The sequence below is a fragment of the Hibiscus syriacus genome, unplaced genomic scaffold (genome assembly GCF_006381635.1).
Source record: "Hibiscus syriacus cultivar Baekdansim isolate YM2019G1 unplaced genomic scaffold, ASM638163v2 tig00116971_pilon, whole genome shotgun sequence".
Classification (NCBI taxonomy): domain Eukaryota; kingdom Viridiplantae; phylum Streptophyta; class Magnoliopsida; order Malvales; family Malvaceae; genus Hibiscus; species Hibiscus syriacus.
In genome coordinates this window covers 7,513,307-7,536,238 of record NW_024063495.1, presented here as the reverse complement: position 1 = coordinate 7,536,238, position 22,932 = coordinate 7,513,307, and the positions used below count along the sequence as shown (strand labels likewise).

At 36.3% G+C, this 22,932-nt stretch overlaps 1 protein-coding gene across 1 annotated transcript; it reads right to left on the bottom strand.

Annotated features, from left to right (window-relative positions):
- Positions 1 to 2,042: 2,042 nt before the first annotated feature.
- LOC120192046 (nucleolar GTP-binding protein 1) lies at positions 2,043 to 22,619 on the bottom strand. Its single transcript, XM_039194897.1, has 15 exons — positions 22,555 to 22,619; positions 22,285 to 22,440; positions 22,073 to 22,203; positions 20,836 to 20,956; positions 20,500 to 20,564; positions 20,277 to 20,390; positions 19,896 to 19,970; positions 19,094 to 19,132; positions 18,939 to 19,010; positions 11,573 to 11,686; positions 10,529 to 10,600; positions 10,420 to 10,456; positions 9,672 to 9,784; positions 9,298 to 9,504; positions 2,043 to 2,255 (listed from the first exon to the last, which is right to left on the bottom strand). Exons 2-15 carry the CDS (start codon positions 22,364 to 22,366, stop codon positions 2,169 to 2,171), a joined length of 1,329 nt encoding a protein of 442 aa, XP_039050828.1. The 5' UTR covers positions 22,367 to 22,440; positions 22,555 to 22,619; the 3' UTR covers positions 2,043 to 2,168.
- Positions 22,620 to 22,932: the final 313 nt, after the last annotated feature.

Below are 22,932 nucleotides of genomic sequence, written 5' to 3'. Positions count from 1 at the left end.
TAAAATTAGAGAAGGTTGGATAGATTTTATGAAGGAGATTCGGCTTAAAACCGAAACGAGTTTAGGATAAAAAATCATAACCTACCCTGACTCAAATAATTATTATGTAAAATTGGATAGTTCTGGAAACTAGAGGGACAAAATTAGATATTTAACCCATTTTTATAGACTTAAATACATTTTAGTCCACATAAATTTATTTATTATAATAATATTTGTTTAAATTAAAATTTAAGAGTTTAAAATTAAAGATTCTTAATTATTTGATAATGAATGTTCAAACGCTCTTATAGATGTATTTAGTTTTCGAGACCTCTAGAGATAACAATCAACACTAATGTCACTTAGTTCGTGCGATTTTAATGCTTTAAGATTAAAGATTTAAATAAACATAATTATTAGGGGTGTTCAAATTAATTTGTTACCATTAACCGTAACTGTTAATCAGTGTAACTGTTATTTTTATAGGTTAATTAACCGAACTATTAAGGTTTAACGATTTCTATTAACCGGACCGTTAAAAGTGTCTGTTAATGGTTATGGTTACAGTTATGAATTTTGATAAATGATTAATCATCAGTTAACCGTTAATAAATTATAATTATTATATTTTTTAATAATAAAATTATAAATAAGGATTTGTTCGATTTTTAATAAAAATAATTCTGTTAAGAAAAAAAATGAATATTTAGATCTGGTCCATACCTTAAAGTCCGATTAGAAATAAGGCATCGACACTTTAAATTAAACATACCAGATGTAGAAATTTTCTTTTCTTTCCGTATAGACTTCGAATCATTTGTATGCCTTGCAGAAATCGAAGTCGTTCTAAATTGTTTGAAAATATACTGCTGTATAACGAGACATTAGTATTGACTGGATAATAATAAAATAAATAAGAAATAGATTAATCATGTTGTGGTATTAATTGTTACCTTAGAAACGAATTCGTCGTGATGTATGTAATTCCTATATGGGTAAATGACCTCCCTGAAATTAACTCGGTTCTCTCGTACACTCAAAAAATGAAATGTACTTAGGTGGTACTACTATTCTCTAAGAAAGAAAACTTCGAAGAAATTAAAGAGTTTTTGAGCGTGAAAAAAAATTAAAGAGACAATTCAATATTTTTTTAAATAATAAAAGGTTAAAATAAGCTTTCTCTTTATATAAAGTATGGATAAAATAGTAAAAAATTCAATAACAGTTACAAAATAATTAGTTAACATAAATGTTATTTTAATTATGATAAACATTATTTTGTAACAGCTAGAATCGTAAAATGTAAATCTTGATCAATAATATTTTATTATGAGGATATTGTCTATAAAAAAAAAGCACACACGATACGAGACCACGCTAAGAGATTCCTACCCAATGTGATTTTTTTTGTATTACGAAGAGTGCGAGCAAGTTGTTCCACGTGACAACCATGGAGACAACGACAGGTGCAGGGTCTATCTTTTGAATTATTGCTTCACAATTTGGATGGGACGTCTATCTTTTGTGCAGTCTGATCTTCTATTCTTTGCATGTAGGATCAAGTTCGAAAGAAAAAGAGGTCGAAGCTTTGATTCCATGTAAAGCCCATAGGGTTATCCGAATATAAAGAGAAGGCACTAAAAGCTCTTGAGTTAGAATTGAAGGCCATCATAGAGAAAACTAAGATTTAACGTCAAACCGCTGATATAATACACAAGTTGTTGATTTAATTTCAAGTTTCTAATTTAATAAACTTTAGTTCAAAAAATTTTGAAATTTCAATATTTGTCCCAAAAAAATAAACTTAAAACATTGAAACTGGAAAAGCAACAACTTTCATATAATGCAAGGACTAATATCAGAACTTTACAACTAATTTGAACCAAGATCGAAGTTTTAGAATCTGAAAAGACAAGAATTAAGAATATCAAATATGAACTAATACCACAACTTTTGTATAATTGGAGAACTAACAAGATTGAGAGATGAATATTCCACTGAACCAAATGAGTTGCAACAGCAAGCACGATCACGTAATAACCATTTGTCATCAGAATCGGATTACAGAACTAGTGCATTTGCTCTCTTCACAAACAAATAAGAATATAACCAACTATTATTAGCAATCAAAATTGATTACAAAACATCAACACACTGGTGTAGTGGAGACGCCATAACTCTTTTACCTAAGTAACTTGTACGCTATCTTGGACACTTTTACTACTGATCCTCCCCATCTGAGCCATCAACAGCTCGTGCACCTTCTTTGTCAGCTGCATCGGAGAATCATCGCAAACAAAACTGACTGTAAATCAGTGACAACTTTGATAAGCAGCACAAATATTTACAGACACTTGATGTTCAAATCTAACAACTTGGCTTAGAATACTATGCAAGAACATTGAAGACCGTTAGAGCTGATGAATTGGGTTTCATATTCTCTAGTGTCTGTAAACTACTTCCTAGGACTCTAACAGAATCTCATCACCTTTTTCTTTTCTTTTTTTGTAAACTTAGCTCGAAACATTCGCTTCCTGATTTGTAATGGCAAAATGAAATTGTAGGATATAAAAAGCAATGCTCCATTTTATGCAAACATTTTTTTATAGGAATAGGAGGTCTCATTAAAAAACTCCCTCTTAGTCAACCTTACCCCTAAGGTAAGACCCAACTAGCGGAAGGAGGAAAAGAGTACCTCCATTTATTAATGATAGCCAAGTTACATAAGACTTAAAAACACTTTTACATACAATATAAGACCTCACACACTCCTCTAGCTTCTTAGCTCAGAAACAAACACCAACTGAAACAGACAAAATCGTCACCCAATCCCCTCTTTTGCTAGCTTGTCAGCCTCACAATTACAAGACCTTGGAATCCACCTAACAATAAAATTTCTAAAAGAAACAATAGATACAATTTCTTTAACAAAGTTTGAAAGGAAAACAAGAACCAAAGCTTGGTCTTTGATCCAATCCACTACAAGCTTGCAATCACTTTCAATAATGAGTCTGCCCTTCAACAACCATTCTGAAGAAACAAAGATACCAATGCCTCTTTTAATAGCTTTCAGCTATGCTAAATAGGGATGAGAAGGACCAACATTTTCTGAAAAAGATATAAGTGTAACCCGATTCCAATCCCTGAGAAGACCCCCTATTCCAGCAACTCTCCCAACTCTACTAAAAACCCCATCCACATTCATCTACTGGAGGAGGAATCCACCAGCACACAGGTCTGAGTAGTTCATTAGAAGCAGAGATACTATCTGCCAAGGAAGGATCACCAATTAGAGAATCCACCTTAATAGAGGAAAGAGGATATTTTGCTAGAAACCATCTTGCTAGCCTTAACCGAACAATGAAAAGCAATGAAAGTCTGTCTAAATTGCCATTATCAAAGGTAATTTCATTTCTAATTCTCCAAATTGACCATAACACTACACCCGGAATAAACTTCCAGATAACCGAAGTAGGCCTCAAATCAGACCAAGAACTAAGTAAGGATGGAGGGTCAAGTGGAAAAGCTAGACTAATACCCCAATAACAAATTAGTTTATTCCACAGCTCCCACGAAACTTGACAGAACAAAAAAAGATGCTGGACTGATTCATCGCAAAGGTTGCATAAAGGGCAGAGAGTATTCTCCCCTATAGGAACCCCCCTTTTCATCAATTCCATTCTAACAACAACTTTTTGATGAGATAACTGCCAAAGGAAAGTCTCCACTCTAGGAGGGACTAACCCCAACCAAACATAGTTTCTCCACTGATATGTATCCTCATAAACAGACTCTAGAGATTTCCTGCACTCTTTGACAGAAAACAACCCCTCCCCCAAGCCATCCCACAGCAAACAATCCTCTAAAGACTCAATCAATTTAATGTCTTTAAGGCTATTCAATAACTCAACCAACTGCAACACTTCCCAATCACATAGATTCCTCCTCGTTTTAATATTCCACTCCCATCCATTCAAGTCAAAACTTCCAAAATCAGCCACATTGCCACCTTTGTTAGTAGAAAGTGCAAAAATCCTAGGAAAAAGTATTTTTAATGGACAATCCCCAAGCCAAGTATCTTTCCAAAAAGAGAGATTTTCCATTCGCTATTTGTATTTTTGCATGAGATCTAAGGCAACCTCCAATGAAGTCATTCTTTGAGAAGTTATTGACAATTCCCCTCCAAATCCACGAGTCTTTTTGAGAGAGGGCCTTAGTGATATTCAAGGAATGACAACTCACATTATGTTTACTACAAAAGAATTTCTTTCATATCGAATCTTTCTCATTTGCAAACTTCCATACCCACTTCTCCAACAACGCTCGATCGGTAAGATTCAAATCAACAACTCCTAAGCCTCCACCACTCAACGGCTTACAAATCTTTTTCCAACTAACCCAATGCATTCTCTTCTTCTCGCCCCTTCCACCCCATAGAAAATTCGACATCAAAGAATTTAACTATTGAGAAATAGTAGATGGCATCTTGAAAATAGATAGGTAAAAAATGGGTAAAGATGAAAGTACCGACTTAATAAGCACCAATCTACCAGCCATGGATAAAGATAAAGCTTTCTACCTCGCCAATTTTCTACTAAAATTCTCTATGACCGGCTCCCACAACTTCTTTGAATTCTTTTTTGCCCCCAATGGAAGGCCTAAATAAACTGTCGGGAAAGAGCCAATTGAACAACCAATATCCCTCGCCCATTCTTCAAGTAAGTCATTCTCCATATTAATACCATAAAGTTTACTTTTGGCTAAATTGAGATGGAGTCCCGTCATTAGGCTAAAAAATCCTCAAAACTCTTCTAACATTCTTGATCTGAGTAATAGAGGCTCGACAGAATATAATTAGATCGTTCGCAAACTGAAGGTGTGATAAATTAAAGGAATTTTGATCATTGCCGAACGAAAACCCTTGAAACAGTCCCAAATCCACTGCTTTTGTCAACATCTTGTGAAGTAATTCCCCAACATCATTGAACAGAATAGGAGAGAGGCTACATCCTTGCCTTAATACTTTAACAATAAGAAATTTTTTTGTAGGGGACCTATTGAGTAGGACCGATATAGAAGTTGTGGAAATACACTGTGTGATCCAAGAACACCACCTATCACCAAAACCCATCTCTTTCATTAACCTTATAACCAATCTTCCATTCCACTGTGTCATACGCTCTGCTGAAGTCTACTTTAAAGACAACCCCTTTAAGCCCTTGTTTCCTCCAACTATCAAATCCTTCATTGGCCACACAAGCACATTCCAACAATTGTCTCCCCGGAATAAATGCAAACTGATTAGGACTAATAATATCTTTGACACAAGAAATAAGTCTCTTTGAAAGCACTTTTGATAGAATTTTATATAGGCTGCCCACAAGACTAATGGGTCTATAGTCTTCTATACTCTCCGGATTACCTTTCTTTGGGATCAAGGTAATAAAAGCGTGATTAACCCCGTGTACCCACTCCTTTCCTTCAAAGAAATCTGAAAAAAAACTCCATAATCTGCTCCTTCAAATGTTTCCAGTATTTCTTATAAAAACCCATGGTAAAACCATCCGGACCGAGAGCTCTATCAGAAGAAGAAATTGCATTCCACACTTCTTGCTCTGTAAATTCCTCCTCCATATAAGGCCTTTGAGCTGCTGATATTTTCATAAAATCAAACTCTAGGCCCTCAACCTCTAAAGCTGCTTTTGTGTTGTAGGCAGTCTTGAAAAACTCATAAACACTGTTTTTTATCTTAACTGGATCCGAAATTACCACCCCTTCAATTTTCAGAGAATGAATAGAATTGACACTATTTCTTTTCATAGCACTAAGGTGAAAAACCCTTGTATTTTTTGTCTCCGTTTATGATCCATCTATTTCTTGAATTCTGCCACCAAATGCTTTCCTCGATCCTTAACAATCTCCACAGCTCATTTTTGAATTCAATCAACTGATCCCATTCCCCCGTAGACAACATTCCACCTTGTGACTTTAAATCCAAGTCGTTTATTTTCACTTCAAGCAGCAAAATGACTGCTGCCAGCCCTAAATGACTGCTGCCATGCCAATTTCTGATCATCTTCTTCGCATTTTTGTAACAGCCTGAAAATCCCCCCTCCATTCCTCTTCTTCTTCTCATCAACCATACAACCTTCAACCAAATCATCAAACCCTTTCTCCTCTAACAGAAAATTAAAGAACCTAAAGGGTTTGGGGCCCCAATTGTGACTAACATCCTCCAGCAAGAACAAATTATTATCTGAAATTGATTTTGGTAAAAGGCATTGTGAAATCCTAGGAAAGATGTTCAAAAATCTGCCACAAATTAGAAATCGATCTAGTCAAGATACACATTAAAATCACCCACAATACAAACTGGCAAATTCAACAAATTAACAAAACTCAGCAACTCCTCAAAGAATTCCTCCTTTTCAGCTTCAATAACAGGTCCATAGATATTAATGAAGACAAACTCCTTTTGGCCATTCAAAAAATTCCCCACTAATGCGATAAACCTACTATGAACATGCTGGTTAGTAACATTGAAAATGTTTTCATTCAACATACTAATCAATCCACCCTTAGACCCTTGTGCAGGAGAAACCATCACCCTTCAGCAAATTTCCTCCAATCCTCCTTATAATCGACGCATGACAGTGATCAAGTTTAGATTCTTGAATAAAAATCAAAACAGGTTTGAACTTCTTAACTTGCCTTGCAACTGCTACAGATTTTTCCCTCCTTCCTAAACCTCTAATGTTCCAAGTAAGGATACTAAACTTCTGCATATACTGACTTCAAACCCAACCACCAAAAATATACCCTGCAAACCAGCATATCACCCTTCCCTTCCTACCTCCAAACCATTTTCAAGACTCACAATTTTATCAATAAAAGCCTTCTTCCCTTCCTTGAAAGAAATACCTAACATCTGACACACTTCCCATGTGGCTATTGCTTCCTCAAACAACTTCGAGAAATGAGATGAAGCAGTAGAAATATTAACCATTTCCAAAGCTTCACTGATTAGAGCTCTTCTCTTCCTTCTTTTATTAAATCGTGTCCCTGAAGCAGTATAAGAAGCTGCTGCCAGACTCTCTGAATGATTGCTACAAATTAATGGGACATTAGGTGTCTTCTGAACATCTATTGAACAATTGATATCCTTTTCCTGTCCAACTCCCCTATATTCTGAAGAACTCTGCTGAAAATATCTGCTTTCGTTTACCTTCTGTCCTTGTTTCGGATTAACCTCTGAACAAAATAATTTTGTTTCGTTATTTGCACCTAACCAAATTCGTCTATTCTTGACCTTCTATAGACCCTAGCATATCGACCTCTTTCTCTCCTACCACCAGGTGCACTTCTAATTGACAGACATGCATAAACTGAATGTCCCATTTTCCAACTTTTAGAGCTCTTCATAGATCCTTCATTAATTTCCTCCTGCCTGAAACTTTCTTATGCTATCTTACCACGATTAGTAAATTCACCACCCTAGCCTTCCTCATTATCCTCTTCTATAATATTGCAACTATCATCCTCCATTAATTCATAAAGAGACTGGAACTTGTTTTGCTTATCTAGCCCATCCCACTTAATTTTAACAGCAGGCCCAGCTGGAATTACTTTAGAGACTGGTGAAGATGATTCCCCATTAGAATCAGATTGGGCTGAATGTAATTGATCCACTTCCTTTCGCAACCCAAGCCCCGCATAATCTCTATAGGAATTAGACTCAAATTCAAATTCAAAAAGGTCTGACAACCCATTAATTATAGGTTTCGTGTGGGACTTATGTTTCAGAGATTGTTCCCCGCCACCTTCTAACCTCCCACTTTCTTGTCCCTGCTATAGCCACATGTCCACCTTTGACCATACTTCCTCTGCTGACTTCTCCCACTTGTCTTCTTCCTTCTCTGAGCTAGCTCCTTCATCCTCCTTCGAAAAATCATCACTGTTCCCATCAACAGAATACTTCTACAACTCATCTCCGGTTCCAGCTTGGAATTTGTTACACTTCGGTCCCATATTGATTTTGACTTTAAAAGATCTTCCATATGACCCTACATAAGTATATTCGGGTATATCAAAAGGACTTGCTACCCTTAACAGTAATCTCGCTGATGAAAGATCATCTCTATTCTTTGTCTCCTCCATGATACTCACGAGCTCTCCCCACCTTCTTGCAAGTTTCTCCAGAAAAGGTACAGACCAGCTAAGAAATGGTAGCCCCATCAACTCTACCAAGCAGTACGCCAATGGAATTGCTTCGTTCAACAATGGAGATAACCACTTAAACCACTTAAACCAGAGGAACAACTTCTCTCTAATGTTCGACCAAACCTTTAAGAAATCTTCATTAGAACTGAATATAACGATATAAGCATTCCTAACGTATCCCCATCTTACTATTTTGACCTCATAACCCTCCTTCGCCAGAGCCTTTTTCACCATATCAGACTGAAGAGGATATTTTAAAACCCCTGTTAAAGAATTCTTCACCCAGCTTGAATCTTCAGAAGGAATGTGCATTTCCCATACGTTCCTTAACCCATTTGCTTTCAAATTTTGTCCTCCTTTAATTCCCGCCCTGTCATGCTCCGCTCTTTCCTCCACATTCACCACCTCCTTATACGTTCTACCATCCCTCAGGCTACTCGGCTTTTCCATAACCTCCTGCTGCCTACCTTCCTCCCCTCTCACTTGCTTATTACCTTCCACCTGGAACTTTTTGTCATCAGTTGCTCTTCTCCTTTCCTTCTTATACTTTGCAACCCCAACTGAGACTCTCTTCCCATCTATCAGCATTCCATTGACATTCTGAATCGCTCTTCTACAACCTTCCTCCATCGCATATTGCACAAAGGCGAACGTTGATGACTTATAATTTGGTTTCACTATAAAACTTGGAATAAAAACCCTTAACACACGAGCATAAATATTGAAGCTCTCTCTTAACTCTCTTCTAGTAACTCTCTTACTAAGATTGTCTACGAAAACAGTCCATTCCTTATCGGAAGATGAACGACCTGTCACAAACTCTCTATTTCTCTCTCTGCCTTTCTCACTCATTTTTTACTTCTTGATATTGTTAGAGATCAATAATGTCAAATTTAGCAAGATCAAACAAAGGTACTGCCTAATTATATTTTAACAACCTTAGTATTTGTTGTATTGTTATTGCATGCATGATACATCTCCCTGTGATTGTTTCAGTAATTTATCTCCATTTCCTAAAGCACTGATTGATCGAGTATTTTGCTTTTTCTCCATTTTATGCAAACATGACTAGTAAGGAAGATTCAAGGAAGTAACCTCATTGACTCCCTCTTCATTTTTTACCGATACACGGATTGCACCTTCAGGGCCTATTTTACGATACTTGGCCAATTCAAGATGATCAGCTTCCCCATCTTCTGTGATGAAGACTACAGGAGATTCTTTCAACAGATCACATTTTGAGATAACATCAAGCCATAGATGATCGCCGAACCTTTTACTGATCTCTTTGTATACCATGAACTGCATACGGTAGTGTAAAAATATAACCATAATGTTGAAAGGTCTGAAATACAAACTTAGGAGGACTTCATTGTCCCTCGAGCAAACATAAATTTTGATATCTACACAATTCAGTGTAAACATTTTAAATCTCAGATTTTACATTGGCATAACTTCTTTTCTCATACCTGATCAGACGGCGACATACCACACTCTCCTGATAAATCATGAACATAAAGAATTGCTGTTGGCAAATGTGAGAGCACAGCAAGTGTTAACATTTCCAAATTGTTCCTGTCTTCTGCAATGGGGTAGGGAAGAGGACAGTTAAAAGATCACCTCCGACATAAAAGAACTGCAGATATCATGTTGATGAGAATATTTAGTGTTGGGCTTAAAAGACAGGAGTCAGCCTGTTTACCAGTCAACTAGCATCTAACAAAAGTGTTGGGTGTCTTGAAAACACTTTTGGACATTAGGTTTGGTACATGACTTCGGATTCTATAAACAAATAGCATTAATTGCTTTGCAACAAAAACAAGAATTTTAAAGAACGATGCAGTCACTACCAAAAAATAGTTATAATAAAACCTTTCTTGTCTCAACCTTTTGGACACTAGGTTTGGTACATGTTTCTGAATTCTTTACCCAATCAACTCAGGATTTTATATATAATCTCATCAACTCAATCTGAACTTAACAATCAAAGTCACAAAGGCATTTTGAAGCCTTGAAAAATGTGGTCAAATTTTAACAATCAAAGAAGCCCCTTCAAAACCACTTGCATGCACACTGGTAACTGCCTGCCTAGTTCGCGTGTGCACAGTGATAGCAAGAATTAACAGAGATGGAGAAATGCTGGCCAAGATAATTCTTCAGAATGTATGAAATCAATAAATGAGAAAAAAGAACCTAATGAGTTTCAAGATTCATTACCATCACATCTCTTCAACAAGCCTGGGGTGTCAGTCACCTGGAATGGGATTTTAAGGGAATTATGAAAGGTACAAGCTCATAGCACACAAAATCTTATAAAAGAACTCACCTGAAAATGCTGGTAGTCTATAGCAATATGACCCATCAGAATTCCTCTTGTAGTAAAAGGATAGTTGCACACCTAAGATGGATGAAAAAGGTCACAAAAAATAAACGGAAAATCGTATATAATAATAGTGTTTCAGTACCAATGGTACTTGATTGTATATTGATTTTATATAAACCCCAGACAGTTATCCTCCTTGGTTTGTTTAATTCTTTCCAGTTTCCACCAGGCAAAACCAGACTATGCTTGGTATATCACCTATTTCAAATGTAAAGAGACCAAAGGCTACCGTTTAAACCTGTACAAAACTTCTTTTCTAACTTACATCTCACAGCTTTCTGAAATCCCCAAAACAAGTTCAGAAAATTCACAACCAGTCACACATCCAACTTAAATTTCATAAAAAAATAGCAAATTTATAGATTTATGCCCGAAAATATACAAAACTAAGCAATAATAGTACAAAACATGAGAGAAAATAAAGACCATACATACTTGAGGATAGATCGCAAGAAATACCAGGCAAAGAAAAGGAAAGGAAAAAAGCAAAACATTAGCATGGCTCTGTGAGAACTAGACAAAGAAGGGAGGTCCTCCGGCATGGTATTTGGAAACATGTTAATCAGAAGACTACCCTCTCTTAGAATCCATATAGAAAATTTTAGTCACTAGTATGGTATTTGGCATGGCATGTCAACCATTGAGTGAAACCATTTAATCAGACTCAGTGACTTACTTGTCAGTCTAGCTCTTAAAGTATTGAAGAGAACATGTAGATAGATATCATAAATTATCAAACCCATTTATTAGCATTATTCCCTCTAGGCTCTGTTTTCTTTTTCCTCCAGTTAGGACTTTAGCCTTTTTTTATATATAAATCACGTATATTAATTTATTTGGACAGACAAATAATTTTAACTTTTAGGAGACCACAACATCAAAGGCACTCAGATTACCATTACCAATCCAATGAACACAGTGAACACAATAAGATACTCAGCTAAGTAAATATCTTTCGAACCAAAAATTGCAAGTAGTGGAGCAAACCTCAGGCTTTCCTGTTGAGAGGAGACGGACCAATGATGACTTCCCCACATTTGGTGCCCCAACAAGACACAAAGTTGGCATTTCTAGATCCACAACTGGCATGGCCCGCAAAATCTGGAAACCAAATAATTTGAAGATAAACCATTTTACATATTCCACTTGCAATAAAATGAGATTTCAAGGCTACAATTAATATTCAAGCTCAAAAGTCAACAAGAATATACTTTTTTTTATAGGAATAGTAGGCCTCATTAAAAATCCCCTTCATGATTAACGGAACTTGAAAATAGTTCCTTAATCAGCGGATGGAGGAAAAGAGTGCCTTAGGAATTCATTAACCTCAAAAAATTACAAAGTAATACAAAGTCTAATCTCCCTCCAGAGATAAAAAGCCAAAAAGAAACAGCCCTTAACAGAACATAATTCTCAACCAATACCAGCCTTAGCTAGAATATCCGCCTCTATATTGGTTGTCCTACTAACCCATCTAATAAGACCTTCATAAACACTAAGCTTTTGAATAATGTCCTTAACAACTTGAACATAAACGACAGGACAAGAAACAACATCCTTGACCCAACCAATTGCCACCTTACTATCACTCTCGATAATCAATCTCTCTTTAAATCTGTGGCGAATGGATTCATAATAATCTAACCCATTTAGGATAGCTTTCAATTCCATCAAAGTAGGAGGTCCCGGAACCAGCAGGCTCTTTGAAGGAGCCAAGAATCGAACCATAAATGTCTTTCAGAACACCACCTAAATCACTCCTCTTCCAATCACTAGAAGTAGCCGCATCCACATTAAGTTTAATAAAACCCTTTGGAGGAGGGGACCAAGGAAACTTAGTTGAAATCCGATTAGTATGAGACGAGCAAGAATCCACTAAGGACGGGTCGGCAATAAGAGCATCCTTGAAATAGATCTGAGTTTCCCTAGCTAGAAACCATGAAGCAAGCTTACACCTTGCTAGAAAGAATATTTCTGCTCGATCAAGCTTCCCTCCTTCAAACACTATATAATTCCTAGTTTTCCATATTGTCCATAAAACCACTCCAGGGATAAATGACCACATAAGAGAGTTGGTCTTCAAGTTAGGCCATGCTACTAGGAATTTTTTAGCATCTTTATGAAAAACATACTGAAAATTCCAATAGCCCATGAATTTAGTCCATATTGGCCAAACAACCGAACATAAAAAAAATAGATGAGATGAAGACTCTTCTTCTAGATTACAAAAAGGACACAGAATCATTTATGCCCTGAACACCTCTCTTAACCAGAGTTGTCTTCACTGCCAGCTTCTTTAAGATAACTTGCCAAAGAAAAGTCTCCACTCTTGGAGGCAGCAGGCCCCTCCAAACAATAGACTTCCAAAAATTAGCTTCCTCCGAATCGGAAATACCCGAATAATATAGATTGGCACATGATTTAACAGTGAAAACCCCTTCTCCAGTCTCCTTCCAAAATAGTCCATCAAAAGCATCAGCAGAAATAGAAAAATCTGAAATAACAGCCATCAAGTTTGACCATTGTTCAAATTCCCAGTCATTCAACTCCCTTCTCAACTGGACGTTCCAAAACCAGCCCCCAGAGCTGTAATCCCCAAACTGAAATAATCTTCCAGTTTTGTTCACTGCAATAGAGAATAGTCTAGGGAACATGACCATCAAATGATGATCCAATGCCCAATTGTCTTGCCAAAACCGAATATTCCTCCCATTGCCAATTTTATAGCTATAATTGCTTCTGATACTACAGCCCATCGAATCAGCTTTAAAATGATTATTCACCAAAGATCTCTATATCCAAGAAAATTTAGGAGAAACCTTACTGTCAAACTACATCAATGAAGAATCCATTTTATATTTAATGCAAAGCATTTCCCTACAAATCGCCTTCCTCTCAATAGCAAACCTCCAAGCCCACTTTTCCAATAGAGCCCTATTCATCATATTTATATTAGGAACTCCCAAGCCTCCTTCAATTTTTGGTTTACAAACGTCGGTCCAGCTTACCCAATGGATCTTTTTCCTCCCATCTCCTCCACCCCATAAAAAATTTGACATAATAGAGTTTAGGGTCTTGTATACTGAAGCTGGAACCTTAAACAATGACAAATAGTATATAGGAAGTGAACATAGGACTGATTTAATCAGAACCATCCTGCCCGCCAGTGACAAAGAAGAGCCTTTCCAGCCTGCTAACCTCTTATTGAAGCTTTGAACCACTGGATCCCACAGAATGTTAGAGTTCCTGTGTGGACCAAGTGGGAGTCCCAAATATTCTGAGGGAAAAGAACCCACTGAACATCCAATCGTAGCAGCCCAATCCTTAATTTCCTCTTCCTTTAAGTTCACCCCAAACAATTTGCACTTCTTCAAGTTCAACTGAAGTCCAGAAATAATCTCAAACACTCGAAGCACCCTCTTCACATTCAAGATCTATTTTTTCGACGCACCACAGAAAATTATAAGGTCGTCGGCAAATTGTAAATGAGTTAAATTAAAATTCCTCTCCTCATTTCTAATCATCAAACCCGAGAAGAGCCCCCCTGAAACAGCCTTAAGTATCAATAAATTCAAGAGTTCCCCAACTATATTAAACAACAACGGAGACAAGGAACAGCCTTGACGAAGACTCTCAGCCATTGGAATTTCCTCGGTTAGAACCCCATTCACCAAGACTGAAACAGTTGCTGAAGTGATGCACTTCGAAATCCACCCTACCCATCTAGAACCAAAGCCCATTTCCTTCATAATTCTGAACAAAATAGGCCAATCAAGAGTATCATATGCCTTCTTGAAATCAGCTTTAAAAACACATCCTTTTAAACCATTCTTCTTCCAAAAGTCAATCCCTTCATTGGTTATAAGGGAACAATTCAAGATTTGTCGACCGGGAATAAAAGCGAATTGACATGGACTGATCAAATCTGAAATGCAGCTCCTAAGTCTCCTTGACAGACATTTAGAGAGGATCTTATACAAACCACCAACTAAGCTAATAGGTCTAAAATCGTCCAAACCACCAATGTTTGAAATCTTTGGAATAAGAGTGATGAAAGTGTGATTTATTCCATGTTCCCATTCCTTCCCCAAATAAAAATTCTTAAAGAAGATCATAATATCTTCCTTAAGGACCTGCCAAAACCTCTTGAAAAAACCCAGATTAAAGCCATCAGGACCCGGAGCTTTGCTACTTCCACAAGACTTCACAACATCCCAAACTTCCTCCTCTGAAAATTCCTGCTCTAAGAACTGAATCTGCTCCAAAGAAATTCTGGAAAAATCCAGATTTAATTCATCAATTTCTAAAGTAGATCGATCATTGTAGATCTTAAATAAATAATCCTTAACAATGGCCTTAATTGCAATTGGGTCTTCAACTGTTTCTCCTCTAAAATTAAAGTGCCACCAGAGCATTCCTCTTCTTCCTAACCGTAGCACAGGTATGGAAGTATTTAGTGTTGCGATCCCCGTCTTCAATCCATTTAGATCTCGAATACTGAAACCAAATCTGCTCCTGGACCTTGTGCAGCTTCCACAATTCTGCTCTAAAATTATTCAACTCAGTTAATACCTCACTGTCGACAGCACCCTGCTTTTGTTGAATATCAACCTTTATCTTCGAAATTTTCTTCTCTAACTCAGAAATCAAGTCTCCTGGATACTTATCTCTGTTTCCAGACCACTTCTTTATGGCATGTTTGGCATTCCTTAAAAGACTAAAAGCACCTACCTTCTTCTGACTTTTCTTATAACTTGAATAGAAGAAATAACCATATCCTCAAAACCCTCCTCATCCATCAAATAGTTGAACATTCTAAACGGTTTTTGACCCCAATCCACTCCTTTATTCACAAGAATTATGGCATTGTGATCTGACAATGCTCTTGGTAGAAGAGACTGCAAAATGTCCGAAAATAACGCTAGAAATTGACTGTCAACCAAAAAACGATCCAATCTTACAAAAGTGGGATTCTCTTGGTTATTACACCAAGTGAACCTTTCCCCATTCATAGGAAGATCAATTAAGCTCATATGAAGAATGAACTCATTAAAGATCTCCATTGAGCTCCTACTTTGACCTCTGCCCATCTTCTCATCTTCTTGTAAATAGACATTGAAGTCCCCTCCCACACAAATGGGAAAATTTTGTCCACTAAGAAAACTGCTTAATTCTTCAAAAAAACCAGCTTTCTCTTCCTCCACTGCTGGACCGTATACATTGATGAAACCACAACTGAAGTTTTTATTCCGAAATTTACCAAAAGTAGCTATAAATCTCCTACTAATAAACTGACTCTCCAACTCAAAGATATTGTCATCCCAACAACACAGCAGGCCCCCCGCTAATCCAATTGAAGGAGATTCCAAAAGTCCTTTAAGCTTATTAATCCCACTTCTCCTAAAAAAAGACCTCTTAAATTTTTCAGTCTTGGTTTCTTGCAACCAAAGGAAAGTAGGATTTACGCTATGACTAAATTCTGAACAACCCTCTTTTTTTTCATTTTTCCCCAAACCCCTATCATTCCATGAACATATTACTAACTTTGTCATCTTCATAAAGGGAAAAAGGTACAAACAAAACCCTCAATCAACCAAACCTTGATTAATCCCAATCAAGCCTTTCTCTAGAGCTATGATTTTTTCCAAAAATGCTTCTTTCCCTTCCTTAAAAGATACTCCCAAAAGCTTACTAACCTCCCAAATTTCTACAGCTTTTTTCAATAAACTCGAGAAAGCCGAGGAGGATGTTGTATCAATGCTCACCTGGTCAAGGGCTTCTCGAAACAGGATCCTTCTAGCTCTCCTCTTCCTTCTAATTAACAAACCAGATTTGGATCTTAAGCATTTACCTTCAGAAAAGTAACCTTCAATCTCCCTCTCTACGGTCCCATCCCCAAGACCATTATCAATGCTAGGAAGAAGACTCCCATCAGCAATGAGCTCTGCTGATAAACAAAGCTATTTTGCATTACTGGAATCCACATCCAACTTCCTTTGCCCAACCTTGGTGCCATCTATTTCATTCGTGAAGTTCAACAAATCTCCAAACCAATATCTTCTTTCCCTCGACCTGCTATAGACCCTTTTGCAACTACTCAAACTTCTAGTTTCCAGCACACTCTCAGTTGAGACCTTTCTTCTAGAACGGTGTAATTGTCTCCCCCTTGAGGTGTTTCCTAAATTAGTTGTAACCGGTTCAACCAACCTTAAGCTTTCTTCTTCAGCCTCTATTTCTGCATTAACCAACTTCTCTGTAATTGGGCTCGTCTCCAATACTCTAAACGTTTTCCTGTTTTTTCCTACTAAATTAAGGTTCTCCACCAATTCCCCAAACTTATTAATTGTAAATGTTGGCCCAGAAACGAAACCCGAAAAATCTTTTGACCCAGACTGCCAGAGTCTTTAGAATGGGCCTGAGATCCATCAGTCGAATAATGTTGACTTCTAATCCCCAAACCTGCAAACTCACCAACTTTTAAGCTCCCAACATTTTGACTTTCTGGCAGACTACAATTAATACCTTTCCTATCTAAGGAAAGCCTTGCTAGCTGTCTGTTCTCACTAACTCCTCCAGAACCACTGAACACACCCTGATCAATCCAATTGTCCACTGACAGACAATTTTTCCTTGCTGCACATGCCTCACCTTCCCCATGATCTGACAACAACCTGTCTACATCCTCCTCAGACATAATTTCTTCAGAAAAGGCCTCACCGGAAACCTCCACCGGAAAATTACTGAAAAACAAACTTGAATACTCACTTGCTGATTCAATCTTGATACTTACTTTGAATGATCTTCCATAAGATCCAAGAGTGATCACCTCTGGAACATCAAAGGGGCTTTCCACCCTCAATAAAATTCTTGCCATTGTAGGGTCTTCTCTTTTCCTTGTACTCTCATGAATACCTACCACTTTGCCCCATCTACCAGCCAGCTTCTCGAAGAAAGATTCATTCCAGCATAACAAAGGAACCCCTATTAATTCTGCCATGCAGAAGGCTGTGGGAACTCCAGCCTCATTCAGTAAAGGTTCTACTTGTTCAAACCACTATTTTAAAACCTCTTCCTTTTTGCTCCATAAATCCAGCATCTCCTCATGGGAATTAAGAACTAAAACGCAGGAGTTCCAAACATAACCCCATCTAGCAATTTGAACATCATAGCCTTCCTTAAATAAGGCATTCCGAATGAACTCAACTTGAAAAAAGTATTTGATAATCCCTGTTAACGACCTCTTCACCCAATTGGCACTTTCTGATGGAATATGCATCTCCATAATATTTTTCTTGGCATTCCTCCTTTGGATATCCTCAGACTCATAAAATGCTTCTACTTCAATACAACAATTCCCGTTAATCAAATGGAATAAAAAAATGTGAGGCATTTCTTTGACAACTAGAACAAAACACTGAGAGGACATGACCTTAGACAAAAAGCAAACCAAACTACAAACATAAATATTATTACTCCAAAAACGCCAAAAAGAATGTCAGTTGGCAGCAATGAATTCCATGAATAGTCAATTAAACTAAGCAAAAATCAAGATTCTAGGTGTTTAAAGATTTGATCCACATAATACAGACAAATTCAATTCTCTGTCATTCTTGTTTGAAGTTCTTCCCTAATTACCTTAGTGAAAAAATAAGATGGTATGTTCTTAAAAAGAAAAATTAAAATTAAAACAAAAAACACCCCAGAAAACAACCCTAAAGTTAACGTTTGCATGATCTCTGAAGTAAACTGCCGAATGCCAGTAAAGAAATTAATTTTCTAGAAGGATGCATCTGTCGTTTACACCTCAGATGGTTTTACAGCTACAAAACAATACGAGTATACAAGCAAGCAACTCAGAAACACGTGATATAACATGCCAAATCTACATTCCAAGAAAAATTCAATATTGTGAAAAACACGTCAAAAAGTTCAAGGTTAAATATCAACAAACTTCAAATTATACTGTTATTAGATGTCCGAGTGAGATTAAGATCTCTTACTCACACTCGGTATAAATGTCTCATAATGCGGATTCATCCATACACTTACTTTCCATAAATGTCATCATATTTGGTGTGGTGAACACCTCATATCCACCTACAAATTGGTTATTAGATGTGTATTATGAGTTCTTGACAACAATGAAGAGCCTCAGCAACATAGATTGTTTAATTTTTAATTCTTGCTTATGCTAAGTGACATGTTTAATTTTTATTTCTTGCTTATGCTAAGTGACATTTTTAGTTCATACTTCACACTAAAATGGACATTCTTCAAATATTTTTAGTTCTATACTTTAGTTAATTCTTACTTGTGTTAAACTACATAATTTAAAAGATTTACAGTTACATACCTTTGCAATATACAATAAGTTATCAACAGCCTGTCCTTCACGTTTGAAGATTTCTTGAAGTTTCTCCAAACCCTACAGTAACAGAAAATACACAAAAGTAATAGCACTCCTGAACATTGATAAAAAGATCCATATGCAAAAAGCTAATTACTTACCTCATTCAATCGTTCCTCTGCTTCGCGCTTTGATAAAGACTGCAAGGAGATTTGTATAGATAATTTACATTTTCAAACAGACTTACAATTTGTACCATAAACCATATAAATATATGTGTGTGTGTGGCGAGGGGGAGATATAATCCAATATACAAATACCAGGGGTCAAAAGCTCCGCACATGAGGCATATATGCTTGCCACATTTTCAATTAACAGTATGTTCTTAATAGAGTATTGAGCATTGACTTCCTTCCTTAGAGTTAAAATGACTCATGGAAAGTATTAAACTCAGTTGAAGAGTATTTTAATTCAGTTGTAAGGTATAGATCTATAATCCATATATAAATTACATGGTCCTTCAATTAGATTTGAAAGAAACATTGTTCCTTTGCCTCTTCATTTTTTTAACAGGCATACTGAACACATCATACAGAACAGGGGATTAAGGGTTCGAGTAAGACACAGAAAATATATGGAAAAGCATAATGAAAATGTAACACATCCATGCCCCACCACTAACCAAGTCAAAGCAACGTGAGACAGAAAAGAAAAAAATCACACGTAATTTCCAAAGACATTCGATAAAAATTGAAAACCTCAACAAACACAAGCCTCCAACCAAGGTCTAATTTTCAATACTTTTTTTTGCGGTACCGTATATCATAGACTATTCATTATTAAGCAAAAATAGTTTAAATTTGTAGTTCAATGAAACTGAACATCAAATACAGGGGATCTTTTAAAAAAAACCCTGCCATATATGCTTAATTGGTCTTTAAAATAGTTTCAAGGGAAGACAACCTGGGCACAGAGAGAAGCATGTTCCTTTCCAACAGATACCACCTTCTTCCTAAGAGCATCAACCTTTTTCAAAACCTGTGAGACAATAATTATGTTTTAGTAAGACATTGAAAGAATGGAAGGGTGAATGAACCTTATATATATAATAATAGCATAAAACATCCAATGGTAACACAATAATTATGTTTAAATATGGCAATGAAAGAAATAGAGCCAGGTAAATAAACCTTCCACATACTGTAATAAAACTCACAGGGATGTCATTTTGCTTAGTTTTAGGTATTCCACCGTGACAGCACTAAAGTTAAAGTTTTTATTTCTGAAAGCCACTTATTTTTCTTATAGATGAACGTATAAAAAGAATCACGGGCAATTGAGTACCTCTTCATAATGTCCAGCTCCAAATGTCAACTCAATAAGAGATCGTTCATAAGGATGCAAATAGATTCTTTTGGGGAAATTTTCTAAGTACCCTCTCAATGGAATTGCCAATTCCTGAAGATAAAGTAAATAAGGAACTGTTAAAATTCAAGCAGTATATTCATTAGTACGAGGTACAAGCTTTCCTTTATTATAAAAATAGCTCACTGGAATAAGATCATACTTTCATCAGTGCATCAAGTTGCTTTGCACCTCTATTTCTCTCTCTCTTTGCTATATTGGCAATGCCTAAGTAGGAAACCAAATGTCATGCTAGACCAATAGTTTGACAAGTTGCAACTAAATATAACATGAGCGAGTGAATTCATTCAAATATATATTTCTCTGGTTCTTCATTTGTCTTGAAGTACTCATGAAAAACACATGGATATGGGGATATAACCTCCAAGACTCCTCCAAATACATGGAAAACATATAAAAAATCTGGCCATGCCAATGTCAGACACATGCTCGATTCAGGGACTCACACCTAAGTCCGAGTAACATAGTATTCAATCACCTTTCGTGGGCAAGACCCTCTTTGCCTTCCTCAATGCAGATTGCAAAATATCAACTGATGGCATCACCATTGGCAGCTTCTGAAATGCACCAATGCTTTCCACTTTTTCTGATGGTTGATCCTAAGAATCAAATATAAAGCCATAAAAAATCCATTTTTTCACCAGGATGAATAATCATATTGTTAATGTATTTGATTCATAGTCATGACTCATGAGAACAAACATATATCATTAAGACAAGACCCACTGCATCATCTCAGAGTAAAAACATGGACTATGTCATTTCAAACAGAAGTCTATGTACAGGATGCGTATTGGTCATATAGATGAAAAAATCATTGAACATTCGGTCACTTAGACTATGAAACTTGGTGTTTAGGGCGTGTTTGGTTCAAGGTTTGTGGGATTACCGGGGGAATGGAATCTTCATTCCCCCATTTGATTGGCCAGTAATCCTATTCCCGGTAATCTTTTATTCCCAACAGTAGATTTTTTTGGGTATATTACCGGGAATGTGATTACCCCCTTCCCATAGGTATTGTTGGATTACCGGCATTTTGGACTAAAATGCCTTTAAATTTTTTTTTCAAAAATATTTTTCTTCTGTCGTTGAATAATAAAAATTTTACGAAAATTAAATTACAAATTTCTCCTTAAACTATTTTAGATTTACAAAAAAATCTATAATTAAAATTTTATATGAAATTCAGAGGTTAAAATAAAATTTTACCCTTTCATTAAACCTATTTATCTTTTCAATTTTGTAAAAAAAAATTATATAAATTTATTATAGTAATATTATAGTAGAATTCAACTTGTTAAAAAAACAAATATATAATAAGGACAATTTGGTAAAATATACATTCTAATAATATTTTATTCCTTTAACCAAACATTGTAATCTTACATTCCTGCTAAACCAACCAAACACAAAATACAACATTCCCAGTAATCCTATTTCTTGGTAATCTTTTATTCCCACTGGTAATCTTAAATTCCGTGAACCAAACAACCTTAGTGTCATATCCGATGGTCACATGACAAAATAATGCCTAGTCTTAAAGAAATTCCAATAACATCCATGAATATACATAGTTGGTTTTAAACTAGAAGACCCTATTATTAATAAATCAGTCAAAGGTTCAACAATATATGAACATTCAACACAGTATCTTGCCTAAAAACTTTCCAACAATACAGCACAGGAATTTAGTAGCTTAAGGGGACAAAAACTACCGTGTGTTTAGATGGTTTAGTTTGGGGAGTTGATAAATAGCTTGCTTTGACGACCTCACGGGTGAAAGTCTGAACGTTTCTACAGAAGCACAAGGTGTTGTGCTTTATTGGTCTCTGCATCGGGTAGCAGCCTAAATTTGAAGAGCAAAGATGGGAACATAAGAAAGTAATTAATCATTAAACAGATAAAAACAAAAAGGAAGCTTATTAACCTCTTGAGAACCGGAAAGTTGTTGAAAGAAATCTGGTACAAGGTATCTGGCATGACTCAAGTAGACTAAAGGCACCTCTCATTCCCCACTACCACAGGAGAAGCCAATCTCAACAAACCCCAAAGTTACAAGGGCCGTGTAACAAGCAATAGAAGCCTGAAATTTCCATTTTCAAGTTCAAGATAAAGAAATTTTAAACTACAAGATTAGATAAAACTCACAGTCACGCACAGATATCTCAGAGACAGGGACCATAGTTTAGTTGCTTACAGTTCCCTAATACTTGCACGCGCTACGACTGCGGCAATTGTCAGCTACAGAGAGATAAGGGGAGTGGGTTCCGTTGAGTGTGCGCTTTTCTTTCTTTCTTTCTGCTGGAGAGCCTTTTTTTTTTTCTGCTTTCCCTTTCCTTATGGGAACTGAATGTTATGGGCCTAATACTAATTGGACCGAGCCTGTGCGTTAAACAAACAGAGTTAAATTTGAGTATTGTTGAATTTAATACTACTCGAAAAATATATAATTGAGTTCGATTCAACTCGAAAATTCATGAGTTTAAAATTGTTAAGTTCGAATCGAACTTGAAATAAAAAACTGAACCTACACTCAAGCCCAAAAAAACTTAAACTCGAAATATTCTCAGACTTA

Excerpts from the sequence above, each read along its gene's own strand:
- LOC120192046 (XM_039194897.1), bottom strand. The coding sequence starts at position 22,366 with ATGAGAGGTGCCTTTAGTCTACTTGAGTCATGCCAGATACCTTGTACC. Across the intron at positions 20,957-22,072 it reads CTAAACCATCTAAACACACG|GATCAACCATCAGAAAAAGT; the intron begins GTAGTTTTTGTC and ends TTTGATTCTTAG. Across the intron at positions 19,133-19,895 it reads ATGCTTCTCTCTGTGCCCAG|TCTTTATCAAAGCGCGAAGC; the intron begins GTTGTCTTCCCT and ends ATCTCCTTGCAG.